We start from the raw sequence: 22,064 nt of genomic DNA, 5'->3' as shown, positions 1-22,064 counted from the left end.
GAAAAATAAGCTATAGGCACTGTGAACTAAGAATGGTGAAATTCAATATTCACTATGACCATTTCAAAAATGAACAGCAAAAGGGAAAATGTAGCCCAGCCTCTGCTGTATTGCTTTGCATCTAAATATCCTGAAGAGTCAAGAGATTTTAGGTACAATTTGTTTTATTAAATTCACCAGAGAACTTATTTTTTTAGGTGGTGTTACTTTGCTAAACATGTTTATAGCTTACAAGCAGGGCTCGACAAATCAGTAAATCTACTCATTCGTGGAAAGTAGATTTCAGACGGTCGCCCCGTTCACCGGTGGCACGTGCAATGCGGTTCTTGCGCAAGTGCAGTGCAAGGCTGACGAGTAGATTTCACCGCGGTTTGTCAAGCCCTGCTAACAAGAATACATAGGTAATAGTCTAAATCTAACCTGCCTTCAGCTCTTTCAAGGTTTTATAATACTCTGTCCTCTGTGAATAGTTATGTTGTGAAAAGTTCGGATTAAAGTGATATATTTTAGTAAATACATGTTATGTATTTTGAATTACTGTGATTGTTTTTGAGTTAACTTCAAGCAAAAAACTGTTAAGAACTCTATCCAGGCAGTATATTACACTGAGAAATCTGAGTGAAAGTGGAGAGAATAATTCAAAACGGCTATTTCCTATCAGTTTAGAACAAAATAAATGTAGTAGCTGTTCATATTCTTAATATTCTCTTTATAAATTCATACTTTAATGAAAAATGTCTCTATTCATAATACTTAAAATACTTATTCATGTAAAACATCATCATGTTCTGGCAAATAGTATTTTTTAAAATATTTGCATGAAACATACCGGCTCCATAACTAGAAAATCTACATAAAGTGAACTGAAGTATGTTGGAAAAGCAAACTGAAAACAAACCAAAAGGAGTATGGCCAGATTGTGAATACCTTAATTATGTTGGTGAGGCATTTGCTCACACAATTAGTCCTACTAAAGTTATTGAGACTACATGTATGAATAATTGCTCACCAGTAAGGGGGAAAGATTCACGATCTTGCCGTAGGAAGCCTTTCTAGACTATTTGTATGTTGAGGGAACACACACACCACTAAGCTAAATAATGTATTTTTCCTTTTTTTTTCAGGTGTAATTCATGGATCATCTTTTGTTCTTGAAATAAATGATTTTCTCCTTAAAACAAGTCTCAAAGGAAGAAGCAGAGCTCTTATAGGCCCCTTCTGCTGTTCTGTCAATGTGGAAGCTAAGTGGTGTAAGCACAGTGGTAATCCTGGTCCAGAGCAATCTGTTCCTAAAATTCATCTTGACTTAAGAGGAGGGCTGATACAGGTCTGTATATGTTTTTGGTTCTGATATTTAAGCAAATTTGCCTTAAATCTTATTCTCTTCCTAAACTACACAGAAAACTTGTAAAACATTGCATCGTGAGACACTTCATTATGTTTGAAATTTTTTACGTTTTTCAAAGAAGTGTGCATTTATATGAAACTACTGATCAAATAGAACAAAACTGCCTACAATATTGTAAAGAACTGTTTAGACCACTTTACAGTAGTATAGCTATATGTGTGTGTTCTCTTAAAAGTACTGTATCAGGTTACTAACGCTTAACATTTGAGGGCCTCTTCTGTTTTGTGTGTGCGTGCATATGTGCATACGTGCATAATGCCTTGGGGCAGCTCTAATAAATGTACTTCAGTTTTTTAAAACTTACAGAAAATTCTCAGGGGAGTAATTGACAATTGTTATTTGTGGCAATTAACACTCAGTTTTACATGCTATCCTCCTCTTCAGTTCTGTGTGTCTGTAACTGGACGAGTGTCCAAGAAACACAGGAGCTTTTGAAACAAAGAATTCTGTTCTGCTGTATAGCTTAAGGAAGAAGGCTGTAATATCATTAGAACAAGATCTATACATATTTACAGTAAGATTTATAAGCACCATATGTTAAAAATAAATAAACTCTAGCACATATACATAAAAAGAAAAATCTGATATTTTATTGAGCCTTTTCCCCTCACCTAAATAAAGAAATTCTTAAAATCTCAGTGTTATGATTAGAATTGATTGTATAATACCAAAATTATTAAAATATTTTCATCAATAAAATAAGCAAATTTGTTCACTATTATTTATCTGCTAATTGTTGTTCACGAGTATTTAAATGGGCATAATTCATGAAAATGTTCCAAATACCAAAACTTTCACCAGATTTATCATTGATGATTATTAGTACAAAATTTATTGAAGCACCCTACTCGTTACTCACTGTTCACTATTATCCTTTTTCAAAAAGATTGTCAGAAAACGATCAGATACCATGTGACTGAAGTGATCAGTTACAGATTACAAATAGCATATGGCTGACATGAGAGCTGTCAAACAACCTCCAAGCAAATTTGTTAGTGTAAATATTTATAAACAAAACATTTTCAGAAATCTGGATCAGTTTGTGTTTGCAAAATGAAAATAGGTTTTATTTACAATTAATCATTAATAACAAATAATTTGACCAGCTCTAAATATGACCTCATGTATCACCATTATTAATGTTTATTATGGTAGCGCCAAGAAGTCCCACATGATATTGATGCCTCTTTGAGTTAGTTACTGTACCTACAGGTCCCTGCCCTGAAGATCTTTCAATATAGACAAGACAGATCAAGAGTGGGAGAAAATAATTGTTTATCACCACTTCACAGATTGAGGACTGAGGCACAGATAAATTAGTAGAGCTGTGGGCAAATCAGGTGTGGCAAAGCCAAGAATTAAATTAAATCTTTTGTGTCCCAGCCCAGTGCCTTAACCACAAGACCATCCTTCCTCACTAGCACACTATAATCTGACAAAAAAAAGTCTGTTGTCTCCTTTGATTGTAAGACACCCTTCTCCTCCTTACAGTATGAGAATTACATGTTACTACTGAATCTTCCAGATTGTTCCTCCAGATGACTGTGCTTTCTAGTCCTTGTTTTCCTCTCCAGTAAACTTACAATTCATGGTAGTGAGTTACTTCCACTACCATTTGTGATTCTACTTCCATTAGGCCATACTTTCTCCCACAATTTACATTTGGCTGCAGAGGAAAGGAAAACATGGTTCTCAGCCAGCTTTACTGCATGATATCCTGCTTCTGTACTCCATAGTGAAAAGATCTTTTGTGTTAACACTTTATTCCTTCCACCCACCTACTGTAGACTTCTGACCTACCATCTGGTGGTTTCATCCTGTGATGAAATCAGTAGATAAGGTTGCTTCTATTTTTCTCTTTGCCTCTCAGTATGCTTCTGCACACAGAATCCTGAATCATTGGTTGTCATCTCATTGTGTCAGACAAATACTTGAGATACTGCATTCTAGATAGCCTACTAATTTTTGGTGTTTTGATATTCCATTGGCCTAACACTGGAATGCCAAGGACCACGGCTGATTAAATTTTGAGTGATATGGTGTGGATTAGACTAGCTACAGCTTTAAGTGAAATGCAGAGGGGGTTCCAAGAGCATGTAAGGGCATTTGCTGAAAAATTCCATTGTCATCACTTTGTCACTGGTTTGCCAAGCTTGCAGGATTGCTGCAGACAGCAGTGTGAATGAAGAAATGAAGCACTGCTTGGCAAGGTGAAAGAGAACGAATATTTCTTTCTCAGCTGGGAAAGACTGATCCATTCATTCCCAGTGCACTTGCTGCCTGCTGAAAGCACCCAATTAGGATTAGATATATTAGTGTTCAAACAATTGGGATTACAAATCATTCACTGTTATATGATTCACCATGCAGAGCCAGTTAACATGGAACAAACATTGTCCAAAGCAGACTGTGAAGAGCTTCAAAGGCTCTCACAAAACAAGATGACTAGGCAACAAAATGTCAGATTAATTTAAATGTTGATAAATGCAAAATAATGCGTATTGGAAAACATAATTCCAACTCTACATGTAAAATGATGGGGACTAAATTAGCCTTCAAGAGAGAGGTCTTGGAGTTATTGTGAATAGTTTTTTGTTTTGTTTTTTAAAACATCCACTTATTGTGCAGCAGCAGTCAAAAAAGAAAATAGAATGGTAGGAGTAATTTAGAAAGGAATAGAGAATACAGCAGAGAATATCTTATTGCCTCTATATAAATCCATGGTATGCTCACATCTTGAATACTGTGTACAGATGTGGTTGCCTCCTCTCAAAAAAATATCTTGGCACAGGAAAAAGTTCAGAAAAAGGCAACAAAAATGATTAGGGATTTGGAAAGGCTGCCATATGAGGGAAGAGATTAATAAAACTGGGACTTTTCATCATAGAAAAAGACCAAGTTGGGATAAATAGAGGGCTATAATAAAGTCATTATTATTATTAGCCAGAATGGGTAGGAATGTTTTCCTTGGCCTCTGTTTGTGAGAAGATGAGAATGGGTGACAGAGGAAGGATCACTTGATTATTACCTGTTCTGTTCATTCCCTCTGAAGCATCTGGCATTGGCCACTGTCGGAAGACAGGCTGCTGGGCTAGATGGACCTTTGGTCTGACCCAGTATGGCTGTTTTTATTGCAGAAATCATTTCAACATTCTTTTTAAACTTTGTCAGTTCGTCCCCCCTTCTCCCTCCATGCCTTTTTCTTTCGTTCTACTGGAAAAGTTTATGTATCTTCAGGATTTTTAAGTTTCAGAGGAGTAGTCAAGTTAATCTGTAACAAAAAACTTAAAAAACAACAAAAAGTCTGGTAGCACTTTAAAGACTAACAAAATATGTAGATGGTACCATGAGCTTTTGTGAGCACATCCCACTTCTTCAGATTCAGGATTTTTACATCTGTTTTCCTCTTTTTTTCTACACACCTCAGTGTTTTGATTATGGATGACCTGAAATGGAACCCTAAACATGCACCTCCCCAAAAATTTATGAACATTTAACTGAGATCATATCCAAATTCAAACTTAAATCAAATCAACAGCAGGAGTTTCTGAAGAGGGTCCTTTCCAATGGAAGGGATCTAGATTCTAATCTGTCCTTTCCCCAAATTCAAAATTGTTGGGATTCAGGGTTATGTTATGTCTGTCTTTCTAAGGTTCAGATAACATTTTATATTTAAAATAAATTTAGAGTATATTTCTTCTTCGAGTGGTTGCTCATGTCCATTCAAATTAGGTGCGTGCACCGCATCTTCCGGAGCGTTTTCCCTAGCGATACCCGTAGCACTGGCAGGGTGCCCCCTGGAGTGGTGCAGCCATGGCGGGGCATAAGTATCCCTGCTGGCGCTCCCCCACGTCAGTTCCTTCTTACCGCCTGTGACGGTCATTGGAGCGTGTCTCTCTGCTAGTTCAGTTCATGGTTCCCGTTTCTCTTAGCATTGTAGTTAGTTCTAAATAGTTCAATTAGTTAGATAATTAGTGTCTCTTTGTTTTCTTCTCCCCCTTCGGGGGTGAGGAATGCCAGGGCCGCAAGGCTTTAAGTTGTGCGCTGTCTGCGCAAAGTTTATGCCCAAAGGAGACCCTCTTGACAGTTGTCTGAGGTGTCTGGGTGAGGCCAATCTTACAGATGTCTGTAAGATCTGCAAGTCGTTTAAGCCACACACTAAGAGGGAGAGAGACTCTCGTCTAAAACTTCTCCTCATGGAGGTGGCTTTACAGCCGGCACTGGCTGGACATTCTGTGGTGCGTAGTACACCGGCATCCACGCGCGATGCCCCATCTTGAGACAGGGTCTCGGTGTTGAGGGTTCAACACCGGTCTCACTCCCTGGCACCGAAGAGGTCAAGAGCGTCCCGTGATAGGTCTCCGAGCCAGAAGTCCAAGTCAGGCCTACACCGCAGTGCCGAGTCTCTGGTGCACACGTCCTCATCCACCACGGTGCGGCGTAAGCGAGTGGGACACCAGTCCAGTCCAGGGCAACTACCCTCGCACCGCCTTTCCACGCCGGACACTTTTGAGGCGGCACATGATCTTATTAACCTCACTACCTCCCCTCCGTCGTCGGTTGAGGTGGAGAGGTTGAGGTGGAGTCACCTACGCCGGAGGCCGTGTTGGCACCGGTTTTGCCTCAGCACCGACGTGACTGGACGGCACCGGTCGCTTATGCAGCAGGACCGTCCCCTGTGGGACCAGTACCGCGTGCCTCCACATTGGTGCCGGCCTAGACACAGGCCGCCAGGCTTCACTTGGCGCTCGACTGGAGTCGACTACCTCGATGCTGGGACCTCTTCCAGACCCCATCTTGGCTGCTCCGGTGCCGTATCACCCAGGCCCTGCGGCACCATCATCGGTACCAGCACTGAGCAGCTTTCCCGGGGTGCCGTTTCAGTCATCGGCACCAGGCCCTTCAGCATCAGCCTCTTCAGCACCAATGCAAGTTTCGGCACCGTTACAGGCACCAGCATCGACCCCATGGGTCATGCCGGTGCCGCCATCATCGGTGACGTCGGCCTCTTCGGGGTTCTCCTCGCAACCGATTCCAACTTCGGTACCACAACCCGCACCGGGACCTATCCTCCTGGTGCCGCAACCGGCTCCAATTCAGGCACCGGGCTCTGCCCTCCCGGCACCGACTCCACTCCCAGCACCGGGACCTGTTTTCCCGGTGCCGCAACTGGCTCTACTCACAGCACTGGGACCTGTCCTCCCAGTGCCACAACAGGCACTGCAAACAGCACCCGCACTGGGACCGGTTTTCCCAGTGCCGGCATGCTCTCATTGCACGCACGCGGGCAAACCCGATTCTATGGCCAGGTTTGCCCCCACCCCCTCTTGGTGGCAGGACATTCATCATCTGCGCCTCCCTGGCCTGAGTCAGACTACTCGTTGGATTCTGATGTGGCGTCGTTCAGGTCGGAGTCCTCGAGAGCTTCCTCAACTCAGATCCCGTTCTCGGCACCAGCATGATAGTTCACTGGTGCAGAAAACTTGGCCGCCTGAACCGCAATGGTCTTTCTGGATGCTGTGGGCTTACCATCAGTGGCAGGAGCCTGTGCCCTCCTCTGTGGTGTCCAGTGGCTCGGGGCACTGTGCTCAACCGTCGGCATTGCTGTCACGACCCTCTCCTTCTCCCCAGAGGTCGGTTGCTACAGATGCTGCTGCTGAGCCACAGGCCTCGGTGCCGGAGCCACTTCTGCAAATGGTGCCGCCTGCCCAGCTGGCTCTTCAACCGGGCCCTACGCTGGATCTGGTGCCTGTCCAGGAGTCGTCGTCATCATCGTCTCCTGATGAAGCCTTGGCAGATCCCACACCGGCACTGCCTACTATGGATGCTCGAGCGCATCAGAATCTGCTTAGGTGTCTGGCTACCAATCTGGTTGTCCCAGTGGAGCCAGTAGTGGAGGACACGGATCCCATGGTTGACATCCTCTCGGATGATGTGCCCACCCGCTTGGCTTTGCCGCTTAGTAAAACCGTGGCCAAGATTACTAATGCCCTGTGGCAGATCCCAGCGACCCTGACCTCTACCCTAAAGGGAGTTGAGTGGCGCTATTATGTTCCCCAGTCGGGGCACAAATACCTGTACTCCCAACCTGTCCCAGGGTCCTTGGTCATTCAGGCTGTGGCTCAAAAGGAGAGGCTTTCCCAGCCGGGCCCATCCCTGAAAGCTAGGGAGCCTAAACGCCTTGACCGGATGGGCCATAAGGTGTATGCCACTGGCGGGGTGCAACTCCGCATTGCGAACCAGCAAGCGATGCTGAGTCGTTATGCTTATAATACCTGGTAGTCCATGGATAAGTTTAAGGATAAATTGCCTGCCGAGACCCATCAGGAGTTTGTGGCCATCACTTCGGAGGGCAGAATCATTGCCCGCACAGCCCTTCAGGCTTCCCTGGATGCTGTTGACTCTGCAGCCCACACCATGGTGTCAGGTGTGGTTATGCGCCGTGGTGCCTAGCTGCAGGTGTCTGGAATACCTCCAGACGTCCAAACCATGATCCAGGACCTGCCATTTGACGGAAAAGCCTTGTTTTTAGATCAAACGGACTCCAGGCTCCATATGCTTAAGGACACGAGGTCCTTAGGGATCCACACGCCAGCCCCTTAGCGTCGACAGCTGCCCTACAGACAATGGGAGAACGCAGTCCCAGGTCCCCTGTGGGGATTACTGGAGACACCGTCCTCGTGCCCCCAGTGGGGGTGTGGTGGCAGTGGCGGGCCCCTCGTCCGCAAGGGGTCGTCGACATTGCCCGAGAAGGACAACCCCTGTTGGGTTGGTCAAGGCTCTTCTCAGCAGCCCAAGCACTAGAGAGTCGCGCACCAGCCTCGTTTGGGGCCAGGTTATCCCGGTTTGCCCATGCCTGGACAGAAATCACCACCAACACCTGGGTTCTAAAAATAGTCAGAAATGGCTATACCTCCCCCTTCCAACCCTCCCGCCCCGTCCCTTTTCAGGAACACCTCTCACGAAGGCATTCTCCGTCAGGAGGTGCTAGTGCTCCTCCAAAAGAGAGCTGTGGAGAGGGTCCCCGGTATCTCGTTGTCCCAAAACCTAAGGACGGGGTTCGTCCCATCTTAGATCTCAGGGACCTCAACAAGATGGTGGTGAAATCCAAGTTCAGAATGGTAACCCTGGCCTTGGTTATCCCAGTTTTACAGTTAGGAGACTGGTACGCAACTTTTGATTTCAAGGACGCTTACTTCCATGTGGCAATAAGACCCAGCCACAGGAGGTTTCTCCGTTTTATTGTTTCCCGATGTCACTTCCAATTTACAGTGCTCCCATTTGGCCTTTCAACAAAATGCATGACGGTCGTAGTGGCATTTCTCCTCAAAAAAGGGTTACACGTTTTTCCGTACCTAGACGACTGGCTGATTTGTGGTCGTTCCTATGAACAAGTGGAGGCCCATGTTTCCCTCACAAGGGCCCTTTTCGTAAGGCTGGGGCTCATGCTAAATGAGGAAAAGTCATCATTGATTCCTTCCCAGCACCTCGAATTCGTAGGTGCCCTCCTGGACGTGAGGGCACTCCTCCCCAGAACCAGGTTTCTGTCCATAGTGGAGCTGGTCTCCGAGTTAACCTGGTTCCCCATCATGACCACTTGGGTCTGTTCGAGGTTGCGGGGACACAAGGCGGCATGTACATATGTGGTACGCCATGCTCGAATGAGGCTCAGGCCTCTGCAAGCCTGGTTGGCAAGGGCATTCAACCAGTCCAGGGGTCTCTGGGACACAGTTCTTACAGTGCCCCCGAAGGTGATAGCCTCCTTACAATGGTGGACACAGGAGGCGGTGGTGTGCAGCGGGTTTCCATTCAATGTACCTCCCCCCTCACTTACACTGGTCACAGATGCTTCCGACCTGGGTTTGGGAGCACACCTGGGGTGTCACAGGACCCAGGGGTTATGGTCCCCTGCAGAGCGGGCTCTGCACATAAATGTCTGGGAACTCAGGGCAGTCAGGAGAGCCTGCGAGACCTTCCTGTCGAAGCTCTCTCGCCGTTCTGTCCTGATCCACCTGGACAACACGGCGGCTGTGTTTTACCTCAACAGGCAGGGGGGGAGCCTGGTCGCCTCCCCTCTGCCGCGAGGCTCTGTGCCTCTGGGACCTGTGCGTAGAGCATGACATAGTTTTGCAGGCAGAGTACCTGCTGGGGTGCAAAAACTTGCTGGCCGATGCTCTAACTAGGTCCTTCGGAGCCCATGAATGGTCTCTCAAGAATTCGACACTCTGTCAGATCTTCCGCAGGTGGGGTTGTCCCCTACTAGACCTGTTTGTCTCGGCATGCAACACCAAGTGCCGGAGCTACTGCTCCCTGTTGGGACTGGGGGAACGCTCCTGGGGGGATGCCATGACCTTCCCATGGCTAGCGGGCATCCTCTATGCTTTCCCTCCGTTTCCCCTAATTCCCAGGGTTCTGACCAGGGTCAAGACCTTCAGGTCCACGGTCATCCTGATAGCTCCTCAGTGGCCCAGGCAGTTCTGGTTCCCTATCCTGGTGGATATGCTCAGCGAGGAGCCTGTAACACTCCTGCCGGTTCGGGATCTCCTGACCCAACCCTGGGACAGGGGGACCATGGTTCACCCGAATCTCAGCCCTCTCCACCTGATGGCCTGGTTTATCTGGGGCTGACCCAACCGGAAAGGGAATGTTCCCAGGAGATACAGATGGTGCTCCTAAGTAGTAGGAAACCGTCTACCAGGCGGTCGTATGCAGCCAAGTGGTGGCACTTCTCGTCTTGGGCGTCCAGAAGGGGAGTGCACCTGTCCCATCCATTCTGGACTACCTCTTTGAACTTAGGTCCAGTGGCCTCTCTACCTCCTCTATCAAAGTCCATGTGGCATCTCTCTCCGCCTTCCATGTTGGTTCAGAAGGAGTTTCTCTGTTTTCTGACCCTGTAGTCAAAAGGTTCCTTAAGGATTTGGATAAGTTGTATCCCTCGGTTAGATCCACTCTTCCCGCTTGGGATCTTAACCTCGTGTTGTCTAGACTTGTGTTGCCCCCTTTTGAGCCGCTGGCCATGTGTTCTTTGAAGCACCTCACTATGAAGGTTGTGTTCGTACTGGCCATTACGTCAGCTCGCAGGGTCTCCGAGCTGAGGGCGTTAACTGTAAACCCACCCTACCTAGTGTTTACTGACAATAATGTGAGGCTCCACCCTCATCCAGCCTTTCTCCCCAAGGTGGTGTCACCGTTTCATTTGTCCCAAGAAATTTACCTCCCAGTTTTCTTTCCAAAGCCCCATGCCTCCTCTAAGGAGCAAGTTCTCCATTCCCTGGATGCTAGACGTACACTAGCTTTTTATGTGATAGGACTAAACCCTTTCACAAATCCACACAATTGTTTATTGCTGTCGCTGACAGAATGAAAGGTCTCCCCATATCAACCCAGAGGTTGTCCAATTGGGTTGCAGGGTATATCAGGGAGTGTTATGCCTTGGCCGGGAAGATCCCGCCCTGGGTTACAGCACATTCCACCAGGGCGCAGACGTCCTCTGTAGCTTTTGGGGCGCAGGTTCCAATGAGTGAAATCTACAGGGCGGCCACATGGTCGTCGCTCCATACCTTTATGGCGCACTACGCGCTGGCACAGCTGGCTAGGGAGGACGCAAGGTTGGGCTCTGCGGTCCTCAGCTCTGTATTGTAAATATGTTTGTTTATCTGTGTCACATTGCACTTTCTACAGTTTTTTCTGTGTTCGCTTAGTTGAATAAATTTGTTTGGATTGTTCAACTTTCGTGGACTTCTCTTTCTGAGTGCTCTGACCCCTCCTCCTTGAAGTGGGGTTGGCTTGGAAGTCACCTAATTTGAATGGACATGAGCAACCACTCGAAGAAGAAAAGAACGGTTACTTACTTGTAACTGTTGTTCTTCAAGATGTGTTGCTCATGTCCATTCGATTCCCCCCCTACCTCCCCTTCATCAGAGCGCCGGCAAGAAGGAACTGAGGTGGGGGAGCACCAGCAGGGGTACTTATGCCCCGCCATGGCGGCGCCACTCCAGGGGGCGCCCTGCTGGCGCTACGGGTACCACTAGGGAAAACGCTCTGGAAGACGCGGTGCACATGGTGTGCACACCTAATTCGAATAGACATGAGCAACACATCTCGAAGAACAACAGTTACAGGTAAGTAACCGTTCTTTTATCCTTATTCATCCATTAAAAAGAGAGTCATAAACTGCAAAGTTTGGATCTAAGTCTGAATCTCAATTAAAACACATTGGTATCATATATATCCGGGGTGGGCAATCATTTTTGATGTGGAGTCACTCCCAAGATTTTGGAAAGTGGTCAAGGGCCACACTCTTCCATGGTATTAATGGAGGAGATGTGGGATCTGGGATGAACGTTGGACGCAGAAGGGAGTTTGGGGTAAAGGATTGGGGTGCATGAGGGAGAATGGCATCTGGGAAGGAGTTTGAGTAAAGGAGGTGGTTGTGACCTAGGACAAGGAACTGGGGTGCAGAATTTTGGGATGTGACCTAGAGTAGGAGGGGATTGTGATCTCCAGCAGGAAATGGGATGCTAGATCTGGGAGGGGGTATGGGTGCATGTGGAATAGCAGGGAAGGAGTGTGGGGCCGAGACTTGGGAAGGGGAGGGGCTGATGTACCAGAGGCAGGTTCTCCCCAGGAGACTTACCAGCCTGCCTGCCTGAAGAGCTAAACGCTTGCACAGCTTATAGTGTTTCTGCCTGCTCAGCCTTATGCTTGAGTGAGTGATCAAGAGGGTTGTGCTTTTTGGCTGCCTGTTGTTCAAAAAGGCAGCTCCCATTGGCCAGTGTCTGTCCAATGGGATTGTGCTGGGGGCAGGAGCAGCATCTGAGTCTTCCCCGCTCCCCTGCAGACTCAAAGAAAAAGTGCCCCGCAGCCGCGTGTCTGAGCAGCGTGTGGGGCTGCAGGGCAAGCAGGAGAGCCTGCCTGGGGTTTCCCACTGCCTCTGCAGGCCAGATCCGGTGGCTTGGGGGACTGGATTTGGCCTGCAGGCCATATTTTGCCCAGGCCTGATGTATATTAAAAACAAATAAACAAACAAACAAAAACCACCAAAATAAAACACTACACTATACACAGGGGCTACGTCTAGACTGGCATGATTTTCCGCAAATGCTTTTAACGGAAAAGATTTTTCTTTAAAAGCATTTGCGGAAAAGAGCGTCTAGATTGGCATGGATGCTTTTTCGCAAAAGCACTTTTTGTGGAAAAGTGTCCGTGCCAATCTAGATGTGGTTTTGCGCAAGAAAGCCCCGATTGCCATTTTCGCCATCGGGGCTTTTTTGCGCAAAACAATACCGCGTTGTCTACACTGGTCCTCTTGCGCAAAAGCATTTGCGCAAGAGGGCTTTTGCCCGAATGGGAGCAGCATAGCATTTCCGCAAGAAGCACTGATTTCAAACAGTAGGAAGTCAGTGTTCTTGTGGAAATTCAAGCGGCCAGTGTAGACAGCTGGCAAGTTTTTCCGCCAAAGCACCTGCTTTGGCGGAAAAACTTGCCAGTCTAGATGCAGCCAGGGAGTCTCCCCACTGGGGAGAGGAAAAGAAAGAAAAAGGAAGGAAGGAAATGGGAGGACAAAGATTTGGATCTGGGATTTTGACGATTATTTCCTTACCTATTTTTGCCTTATGGTATCTCTGCTCCCCCCAAGTTCTCTCACTTTCACTAATCCCCCATTTTCTCTCCTCTTTTCGTCTTTCCTTTTCTCATGATGGCACTCCCATCTTCTGATTTTTTTTCCATTACTGTTCTGCCACATTGCTCTCTTTTGCCCTTTTGATGGTTTTATGAGTAAGAAGAGAACTGGATTACCTTCTAAGAAACCAAATACCAGGAACAAGATACTCATAACTGTCACATGGTTTCTTCCTTGAGCAACATATCCAGGTCTTTCCCTCCCAAGAAATATTGTGAATTTTACTTTATGCTGCAGTTTTTTTATCCTCTATGTCAGGTTTATTAGGCATTTTTAATCAGCAAATGCTCATGAATTGTAGGATAGTGAGGGACTTCTATGTCAATGATCCAGAACCTTCACCTCCACAGGCCCAAAATAGCCTGAATCTGATTGTCTTGACTTGCTGGAGAATTGAGGAAGGATGAAGGGGATTTGAGCTTTAAAGTTCTCTCGTTTACTGTCTGTGAGTTTTATTGAATTTTACTGTTGAACTTTAAGGGTATTATTTATGATGTGTCAAGGATGGCTGAAGACACTGGAAAGGCATTTTTGTGTGTTTGCATAAATCTACAAAAATAAATAAAATAAATTGGTAAATATGAAATAATCTCTGTTCACTGGCATATCTTTAGGGCACCCTGTTCCGCATTTTCAGTTTTTAATCAATTGTCATAAATAAATTACCAGTTTTTGGAATTAAAAATATCTGCCCATCTGTTTGTTTGCATTCTTTTATTGAAGTGCTCAGCCCCCACAGATAAAGACAGATTTGGTTTTTTTTTTTTAAAAAGCTAAACTTGAGGCAAAAATGCAAATCTATGCCTGAATACCAGCAAGAAAATCAATGCTTAGAAATGTTCAAGAAAAATAGATGGGAATTAAGAGAATTCATTGCACTGCAAGTACTGCAGCATTGAAATTAGTGTTCATGCTGACTGAATAATGGAACATGTTGAAAAAAGTAACACAAGAAGCTTAAGGAAGAAAGTGAATTTTAGGATAAGCAATCAGTATCAGGCACTTTTGCTAGTACTTTAATGAAGGCAATGACACAGCAGAATTGTATCGATGAATTTGTGGGTGCTCTTTGTTTCATCAGACAACCACTTCTATTTCAGTGAGGGCAAATGGGCTATGTCTACACAGTACTGTTATTTCAGAATAACTGATGTTATTTCGAAATAACATAGTCTGTGTCTATACTACAAGCAGTTATTTCAACATAAAGTTGAAATAATGTCAACCTGGAGGACTTCTTGCTCTGACTCCTATAACCCTCCTTTTATGAGGAATAAGGGGAGTCGGAGGAAGAGTGCTCCTTCTAGGACTTCCTGCTGTGTAGACAGTGCCAAAAGCTGAAATAAGATGTTTTGACTTAAGCTACACAATTGGCATAGCTCAAGTTGCATAGCATATTTCGGCTTTATCTCTGCTGTGTAGATGTGCTCATGGTGAATTTGTGTGACAAAACTGGCTAGCAGCAAAAACTCTTCCTAATTCAAACAATCTTGCTTGTAAGTATCTAAAAGAAAATGATAATACTTTAATATCTAAACTGAACAAATTGCTGGAAATGTAGGGTCTAGTCTGATTTTGGATGAGTCACTAAAGATTTGGTCCATCTGATTCTTGCCCTTTGTGTTTTCATACTGTTTTTCAAAGCTAATAAGCCTGCTAATAAGCGTGTGTGACATTCGTCCCCTCTTCTGTGAAAGCCATTTTGTTGGTGCAGCAACAATGGACGTATTTGAGATGTAAAAACTATCTTAGGAAAATGTGGCCATAACTAACACAGATTCTGCTGCCTACATGGCTAAATTTGCACAGGAGATTAAACTCAGTCAAAAGCCGGAGCTACTACCTGTTACCTGTCCGCTAATATTAAAGACATGAAACCTTGCATCATTGGATTCAGAATCATTTTCAAGCACGTGAACAATCTGAAGACTTTGTTTTACACAGTGCAAGACAAATGCCAAGCCAGCTGCCTCTGTTACCTACCTATGTTGTGCCACACCTATGGGTGACCTTATATTTTGCTGCCTATCATGTAAATAATTCACTTGCTCTGCTAATGTGTCTCTTAGATCATCCTGAGTTGTTTGGTTCTGAAGTAGAAACTCTGAAGAAACTGGCAAATAACAAAAATGACCTTCACATCCTGCAAATCAAGCTAATGTTCATTGTTGAAAACTTGGGATCACTGTGTGGCACACAGAAACACTGGAATTTTTTCTGACAGCAGCCAACACATATGCCAATACAGATATTTACCAGATTCTGACAACCAAAACCTCAGTTGAATTTAGCACAAAAGCTGCAGGAGAAACATACAGCGAGAAAACCCACACGTTTCTGGATATCCTTCCAGCCCTAGAACATGAGAGAACCAAAAAAAGCATTCAAAACCTTCTGCACAACACTCCGCAAGAAAAAGGAAATGACCTGTACCTGTAATCTGAACCCCAAAGTGTTTGGTGCTAAAGATTTTTTGCAGTGTCATCCAGGTGTTGCACCTGTTCCTCAGAGTGAATTTTGCAGCATGCTATGACTGTTATGCGAGAGTTTTTCAACCAATTGCCACTAAAGATGAAAATTCAAATCTGAAAGAGGAATTTAGTGCTTACATAAATATGCCTAATGCTTACAATGTGAAACTCAAGTCTGGCTTTTTACAACAGGTGCACTTTCCAACTTCAACAAAGTGGCACAGCAAAGTTTGATTGTATCCTATGGAACTATTGTTGCAGAGCACTTACATTCAAAGTTAGACTATTTCCAAGACAGCAAGAGGCTCAGCATCAGAGCCTTTGCACATAAAAAAAGTTTCAATTATTCTACAGTAAAATGTGTAAATTATAAAAAAAAAAAAGGCATTTTTTCTATTTTTTTAATTACCATATTTCATCCTGGTTTTAGTGTTTGTAAATTAAACACTGAAAAATTCCCAGAATGTTTTTCCAAATAAGAACTGAAAATATTAAACTCTTAGCAATACATATAATGGGACTTCATGTTATTCTCTGCAGTTCCTTCCTAATTTCCTTCTCTTGCCCACCAATTTTAAGAGTAATGGAAAAGTATAAATGTAGTCAAAAGATTTAAGAAAACCCATGAAAACACTAACTAAAAGATCTTCCATGGGAACTTATTGCCAAACATATATACCACAAGAAGGTCATTTCAACGAGCCAGACTTAATGTTCTCTGAAGAATTACAAACCTAAGTGCCCATTTTGTAACACCATGCTCTGAACAGTTGAAACAGTATAATTACTTTCCTCAGAAGCTTATCCTAAAACCTGACTCAGTGGGACAATTCCCAACACTAAACAATGTGCCCAGCCGTAAGTGCAGAGCAGACCTTTAGATTATATATACTTCAGTTAAGTTCCTGTCTATTTTATATACCATGTGATGCATAGTGTGCTTTGGGTGCCAAATAAATCATAAAAATAAATATGCTACTTAGACTGGAGAGAGAGACAAATTTGCCAAATGGCATGCTAGAATCTTTTTGCCATTTAACAAATTTGCAGAAAGTTATAGTATATGAAGATAGTACAGCAAAAAAGATGTAGGTTCTTTATTTTTATTGATTTATTTACTTATTTTGTGAGTTCATTTAAAATAATTACATATTTTAAAGCAACTTTTTTGTAATCTTTTTTTGTTTTCTTTTCTATATTTTTATAAGGTCTTCTGGGGACAAGAACATTTGAATTGTTTAGTTCTTCTTCATGAACTTCTGCAAGAGTACCTTACGGAACAAGGCAAGAGGGAGGTGCTGATCTCTGATCTAACATGCCAGATTCAGTCTCCTATGGAAAAGAATCAACTCTCAAAAACTGAGCATACCTCAGATGATCTGAGAACAGGCCTCTTCCAGTACATACAAGATGCAGGCAAGAAGAGTATTATAGTTGTTTTGTAAAAAAAAAAATTGCAAAGTACAGTCGTAACATTTTAAAGATCTCTTACCTATTACAAAGTTCTTTACCTTTTTTGGTAAAACAATTGAAAACAACATCTGCTACATCAACTTCTTTTTTATTTCTTTCCATTTAGCTGTAATCTTAAAAAAGCAATTTCCCTGACTTTTTGATTTTCTCTCCTTTTGATCCTAAGAGATTTGTTTTTAACTACTTTTGTCTCATAAACCAACATGGTCCTTTTTAGAAATTATGTAACTTATTATAGCTTGCTTTCGTTTGATAGAGGCGCAGAAGCTGCCGAGTGCCTATGAAGTTGTGTTTTACAATGAAACAGAGGATAGTCCAGGAATAATGTTATGGAGATATCCAGAACCCAGAGTGCTTACCCTTGTAAGAATAACTCCTGTTCCTTTTAATACAACCGAAGATCCAGATATTAGCACTGCAGACCTTGGAGATGTTCTTCAGGTTGGTAATTGGGAATTTCTACTTTCCTTAATAAAAAAATAATGTTATTTTAAAGTTTATTCAGTGTTTTAGAAATTGTTAGTAAAAATTATGCATAAAACAAATGGGAATTGAATTTTGAAGTTTGAACATATTGATAATTTAAAGAGACTTGAATAATATTTCCTACAGTTTACCTGTGAAAGCTTTTTCATAGCTTCATAAATCACAGTAAATCTCAGCAATTCTGGTTTGCAGGATTTTGTGTGAACCTTTAATCATGGTTTCGCCCCTCTGACTTTTTCTTTGTGCTTTTGATTTGAATGAACCTGAGAAATACAAAGGGAAACTGAGCCCAAAGTACCGTGTTTTGCCTTGTTTCAGGTGAAAACCACATACAACTGCTGAGCATATTTCCTACCAGAAACTATAAGCTTTCACCAGCAGGGTACTCAGGACTTCTTTGCTATTTCCTCTAGTGTCTCTGGTGGATGGGTGGTTGTACCTCTTCCATATTCTTGTGGGTAAATGGTAATGAGCCTGCTTTTTCATCTTCTTGTGTGAGAGGCTGATAAAGAGACTCCAGTTCCAATACCCCAATCAATAAATCTCCTCTTCAGAAGCATTGTCTGGCTCTCTCTGTTCACCTAGTGTATGGCTGTATATACATGAAGTGTTCCTACATTTACCAATTGCATTGCTCTGCCACTATTTATAAGGCAAAATGAATAATTAGGAATTTTGTACTGTCTGCTATAATCCATCTTTATTATTTCCCTTATTCCATTTATTTCTATATACATCTTTATTCAACTATGAATTAATATTTTTAATTCATTTTCACCTCTTTCTGAAAGCCAAATGCATCTTCTGTCTCATTCAGCTCTGCTTATTATTCAGCTTTCAAATAATATTGAAAAATAGATTAATTAAATAAAATGTTCCCTTCCTTTCCAAGTGAGTGAAAGGTATTAAATTGTATTTTGTTATTTTTATAATGGTAATGGAAGAGTTTCTGTTTTAAAAATTGAATTATGCACCAATATGCATTAAGGTATGGATCAGGTTAATCTCCCATAGAAATATGATATACTATTATTACACTGCACAAAGTGCTAGTGAGATCATTTAGCTGTCTTGCCAATTTCTTTGCCCTCTAGACAGGCAAGTTTCAACTCCTTTAAGCTGTATGAACTTTAAGAACTAAATTTTAAAAATCAATTAAGCGTGGCCTGAGGTATCATCAAAGATTGAAATAGCATTATCATGAACTTTCTTGAGGACTCCACTCAGTCCATGTAAAAACCTGCAAATTGCAGACCTTGAAGACTATATTTTCAAAACAGTGTACATGTTTTCCACATAAATCTCATAGTGAACAGGATTTGTTGGCAAAATTCCACATATACCACTTTAAAATTGTAACCCTATGTAGTAATATAGGTTCTCCACTGAGTATGTCAAAGTGGTCCACACTAAAGTTATGCATACTCCTCATTCATACAAGACTAGAGGCTTTTGAATAGCAATGTCTTTTGGGATTGTGTATGCATCCTGTGCCTTCTTGTGTTCCCACACAAGGGCATAAAAGTAGGGCATCTGCATCCCTCCCTCAGTTCCTCTAACTGGGTGGCTGTAAGAACCAAATTTTCCGCCCACAAGTTCTTAGCTTTTGCTAAACTTCTCCAAATATTAGAGAAATCTTCTCATTTTCTGAATGAACGGTCATGAACTTTTTCCATCCATTTGAACTGAACTGGTTAGAACTCTTCATACACCCTTGTACAACATCCTTTAGTGTGGCAGGATTTAAGCGCTATTCATCTTGTTATAGGCTAATTCCCCTGAAAGAAGAAGCAGATTTCTGTCCTGTGTGGGTACATTAGCAGATTCTCTGTGTGCTTCTCATTCTCCATGAGACTATGTAAGGTGCAAGATGTCCATCTTCTTAAACACTCCATGAAGGTGTTATCAGATCCTGAGAACAGTTTTCAAGTTATGCTGTCAGACAAGCCATCTTCATTCAACATCCTGTCTAGCAGAAAAGCAACACCTAAGACTAGTACAGAGTAGATGTACCTGAGGAGGCTGTAAAGGCTAGGACTATAACAGGGGTTAAAAGAGAACTAGATAAATTCATGGAGGTTAAGTCCATAAATGGCTATTAGCCATTATGGGTAAGGAATGGTATCCCCAGCCTCTGTTTGTCAGAGGGTGGAGATGGATGGCAGGAGAGAGATTGCTTGATCATTACCTGTTCGATTCATTCCCTCTGGGGCACCTGGCATTGGCCACTGTTGACACACAAGGTACTGGGCTGGATGGACCTTTGATCTGACCCAGTATGGCCATTCTTATGTTCTTATGGCACTGCTAACCAGTCATTACCAATATTGACACCATCAACGCACATGGTGTCCTCAACAATTGAAGATGGTGCACCTCCTCTGGCATCTACATCTAACTCCAAGAAGGGCCACGCCAAATACAAGCAGAGATTCCACATGGAATTCCATATAGTCTCATAGTGACAGATACTGTATGGTTGTTGAAGATGAATCCACAAGATACTGTGCAGCATTGAAGATTGGGGAAGGAGAAGCTTATGTTACAGTAAACTTCTCCGGCACTGACCCCAATTCTGATGATGAACCGGTCACTGTTCATGCATACCATGGAGGATTAGCCCAAAGGAGAACTGGGACTAACATTGGTACCAAAACACCTACTTGCACCAGTGCAAACTCTGACATTAAGAACACTAGATATTTTTGCACTACCTTGTAACAATTCTGCTCCTCCTCACCATTATTGTGGCATACATTTTCCCCATCATCCAGTAGAGAGCTGCTTTCTCTGAGGTCAGTGATCAATACCGCAAAGATACTCTACCACCTTATCCTAAAGATCTCCACCACCAACTGTCCATCAGTAATAACCTTGGATTGACCAATAATCAACAAGCCATCTTTATTGCTATAGCCCTGCTGGAGTACCGGGGTTCACTGAGGCATTAAGAGGCCACTCCCCCACTCAGCATCCCTAGTGGACCACCTTAACAAAGTACTAGGAAGAGCCAGATCCAGGGACAGAGCAGCACCAAACCTCTGTATTACTGCCATAAAGCCTTTCATTTTTGTCACTTGATGAAATGTTATTGCTGGGACCTGAAGACTTTAAAATGTTCCAGGAGCTCCTTGTGATGATTGCTGAGGCACTGGAGATTGAAACAACAGTCTCATTGAAGAAACCCATAAGCTATTTGATGTCTGTCAACTTCTGGTCCAGCTGCAAAATGGTGTAGAAGTGGTACTTAGTACCTGCCACAGTATATGAGTTATTCTACACCCACCTCAAACAGGGCTCCTTATGTCAATGGTAAAATAAAAGTTAAAGACAAGTAAGAGTCGCCTCAAAGGCAAGGGTTTCAAATAGCTTGACCTTTCATGAGAAAGTCATACTCCATTGGTTCCTTGAAGGGGCAAAATGGCCAGCCATTTTTGCCTAATATTATCTGTACAAGGTGAAAGTGATTTAACAAAAGAAAGCACTCACATGCCTTCTGTACTGTCCATAGTGCTAGGGCCTTGATGTGCATTCTGGACTCTCAAGATGTCCACACTCCTTGAGGTGGACCTGGTAATAGAGTGTGTATCTCCAGAGAGTACAAGGTGGCTTTTGAATCCTTCAGTGAGTGCAGAACATTATATATCCTCTGGCTGAACAGCTCTGAGCCCTTGATCAAGGTCTGTATATTTCTCAGAACTCAGCATCCCAGTAAGCAATGCTGGATGCCTGGGTCCATGATTCTCCCAAGGAAACAGCAATTATGTCATGTATTGCTCCAGATGAACCTACATGACTGCTCCCAGGGCAATATTCTCCTCCTTATCTGGTGAGAGCAGTTCAACTGTGCCTTTCCTTTGTTGTCACTCCTATCACAAGTATTACACAAGATCCAACAGGACAGTGCAACAGTCATCCTGATTGCTCCTTTCTGGCCCAGTTATGTTTCCCCAATCTTTTGGGCTTGTCATCTCCCCGCTAATCACATTCCCAGCATTCCTTGAGCTTCTGACCCAGTGCAATGGCAAGATCAAATGCCCCAATGCACAACCACTCTACTTCGTGGCATTGTATTTGAATGGGTATCATCCCTCCAACATGCATGCTCCTTAGTAATATGAGACATCTTCTCTAATAGCACAAAAAACTCTACTAGAAAGTATTCCCTAGCTAAATGGCAGTGCTTCTTGTACTGCTCACAGGAAAGAGGTGTTCAGAAGCTACAGATATTCACTTCATCTTAGACTAGATCCTATTTTTGAAGACATTGGGTCTGTCCCTCAGTTCTTTGTGAGTCCAGTTAGTGACTGGCGATTAGTGTGTACCATCTAGCCGCTCAGGGTTACTCCATTTTCACATACCCATTAACCAACAGATTCTGGAAAGTCTTGATAAGAACTTTCTTGCCTCCTCCGAAGATTGGGCCCCAATGGGACCTGAATTTTAGTTGTGGGGGGAGGGGTTGGTACTAACAAGGCCCCCTTTTAGCTTTTAGCTACTTGTTTCATGTCCCTCTTCTCCAAGAAGGTTGCCATTCCTGTAG

At 43.4% G+C, this 22,064-nt stretch overlaps 1 protein-coding gene across 6 annotated transcripts in view; it reads left to right on the top strand.

Annotated features, from left to right (window-relative positions):
* VPS13B (vacuolar protein sorting 13 homolog B) overlaps positions 1-22,064 on the top strand; it is a 1,005,617-nt gene that overhangs the window by 826,964 nt on the left and 156,589 nt on the right. For all 6 annotated transcript variants that reach the window (XM_075920304.2, XM_075920302.2, XM_075920305.2 and 3 more), the window contains 3 exons: positions 1,125-1,327; positions 16,771-16,978; positions 17,292-17,476. In XM_075920304.2, the coding sequence (XP_075776419.2) occupies positions 1,125-1,327; positions 16,771-16,978; positions 17,292-17,476 (596 nt within the window). The remainder of the gene's footprint in view (positions 1-1,124; positions 1,328-16,770; positions 16,979-17,291; positions 17,477-22,064) is intronic.

The sequence above is a fragment of the Pelodiscus sinensis genome, chromosome 2 (genome assembly GCF_052426305.1).
Source record: "Pelodiscus sinensis isolate ZL-2025 chromosome 2, ASM5242630v1, whole genome shotgun sequence".
In the NCBI taxonomy this organism is placed as follows: Eukaryota; Metazoa; Chordata; order Testudines; family Trionychidae; genus Pelodiscus; species Pelodiscus sinensis.
The sequence above is the reverse complement of the archived record's forward strand: the minus strand, read 5'-3'. Positions and strand labels throughout refer to the sequence as shown.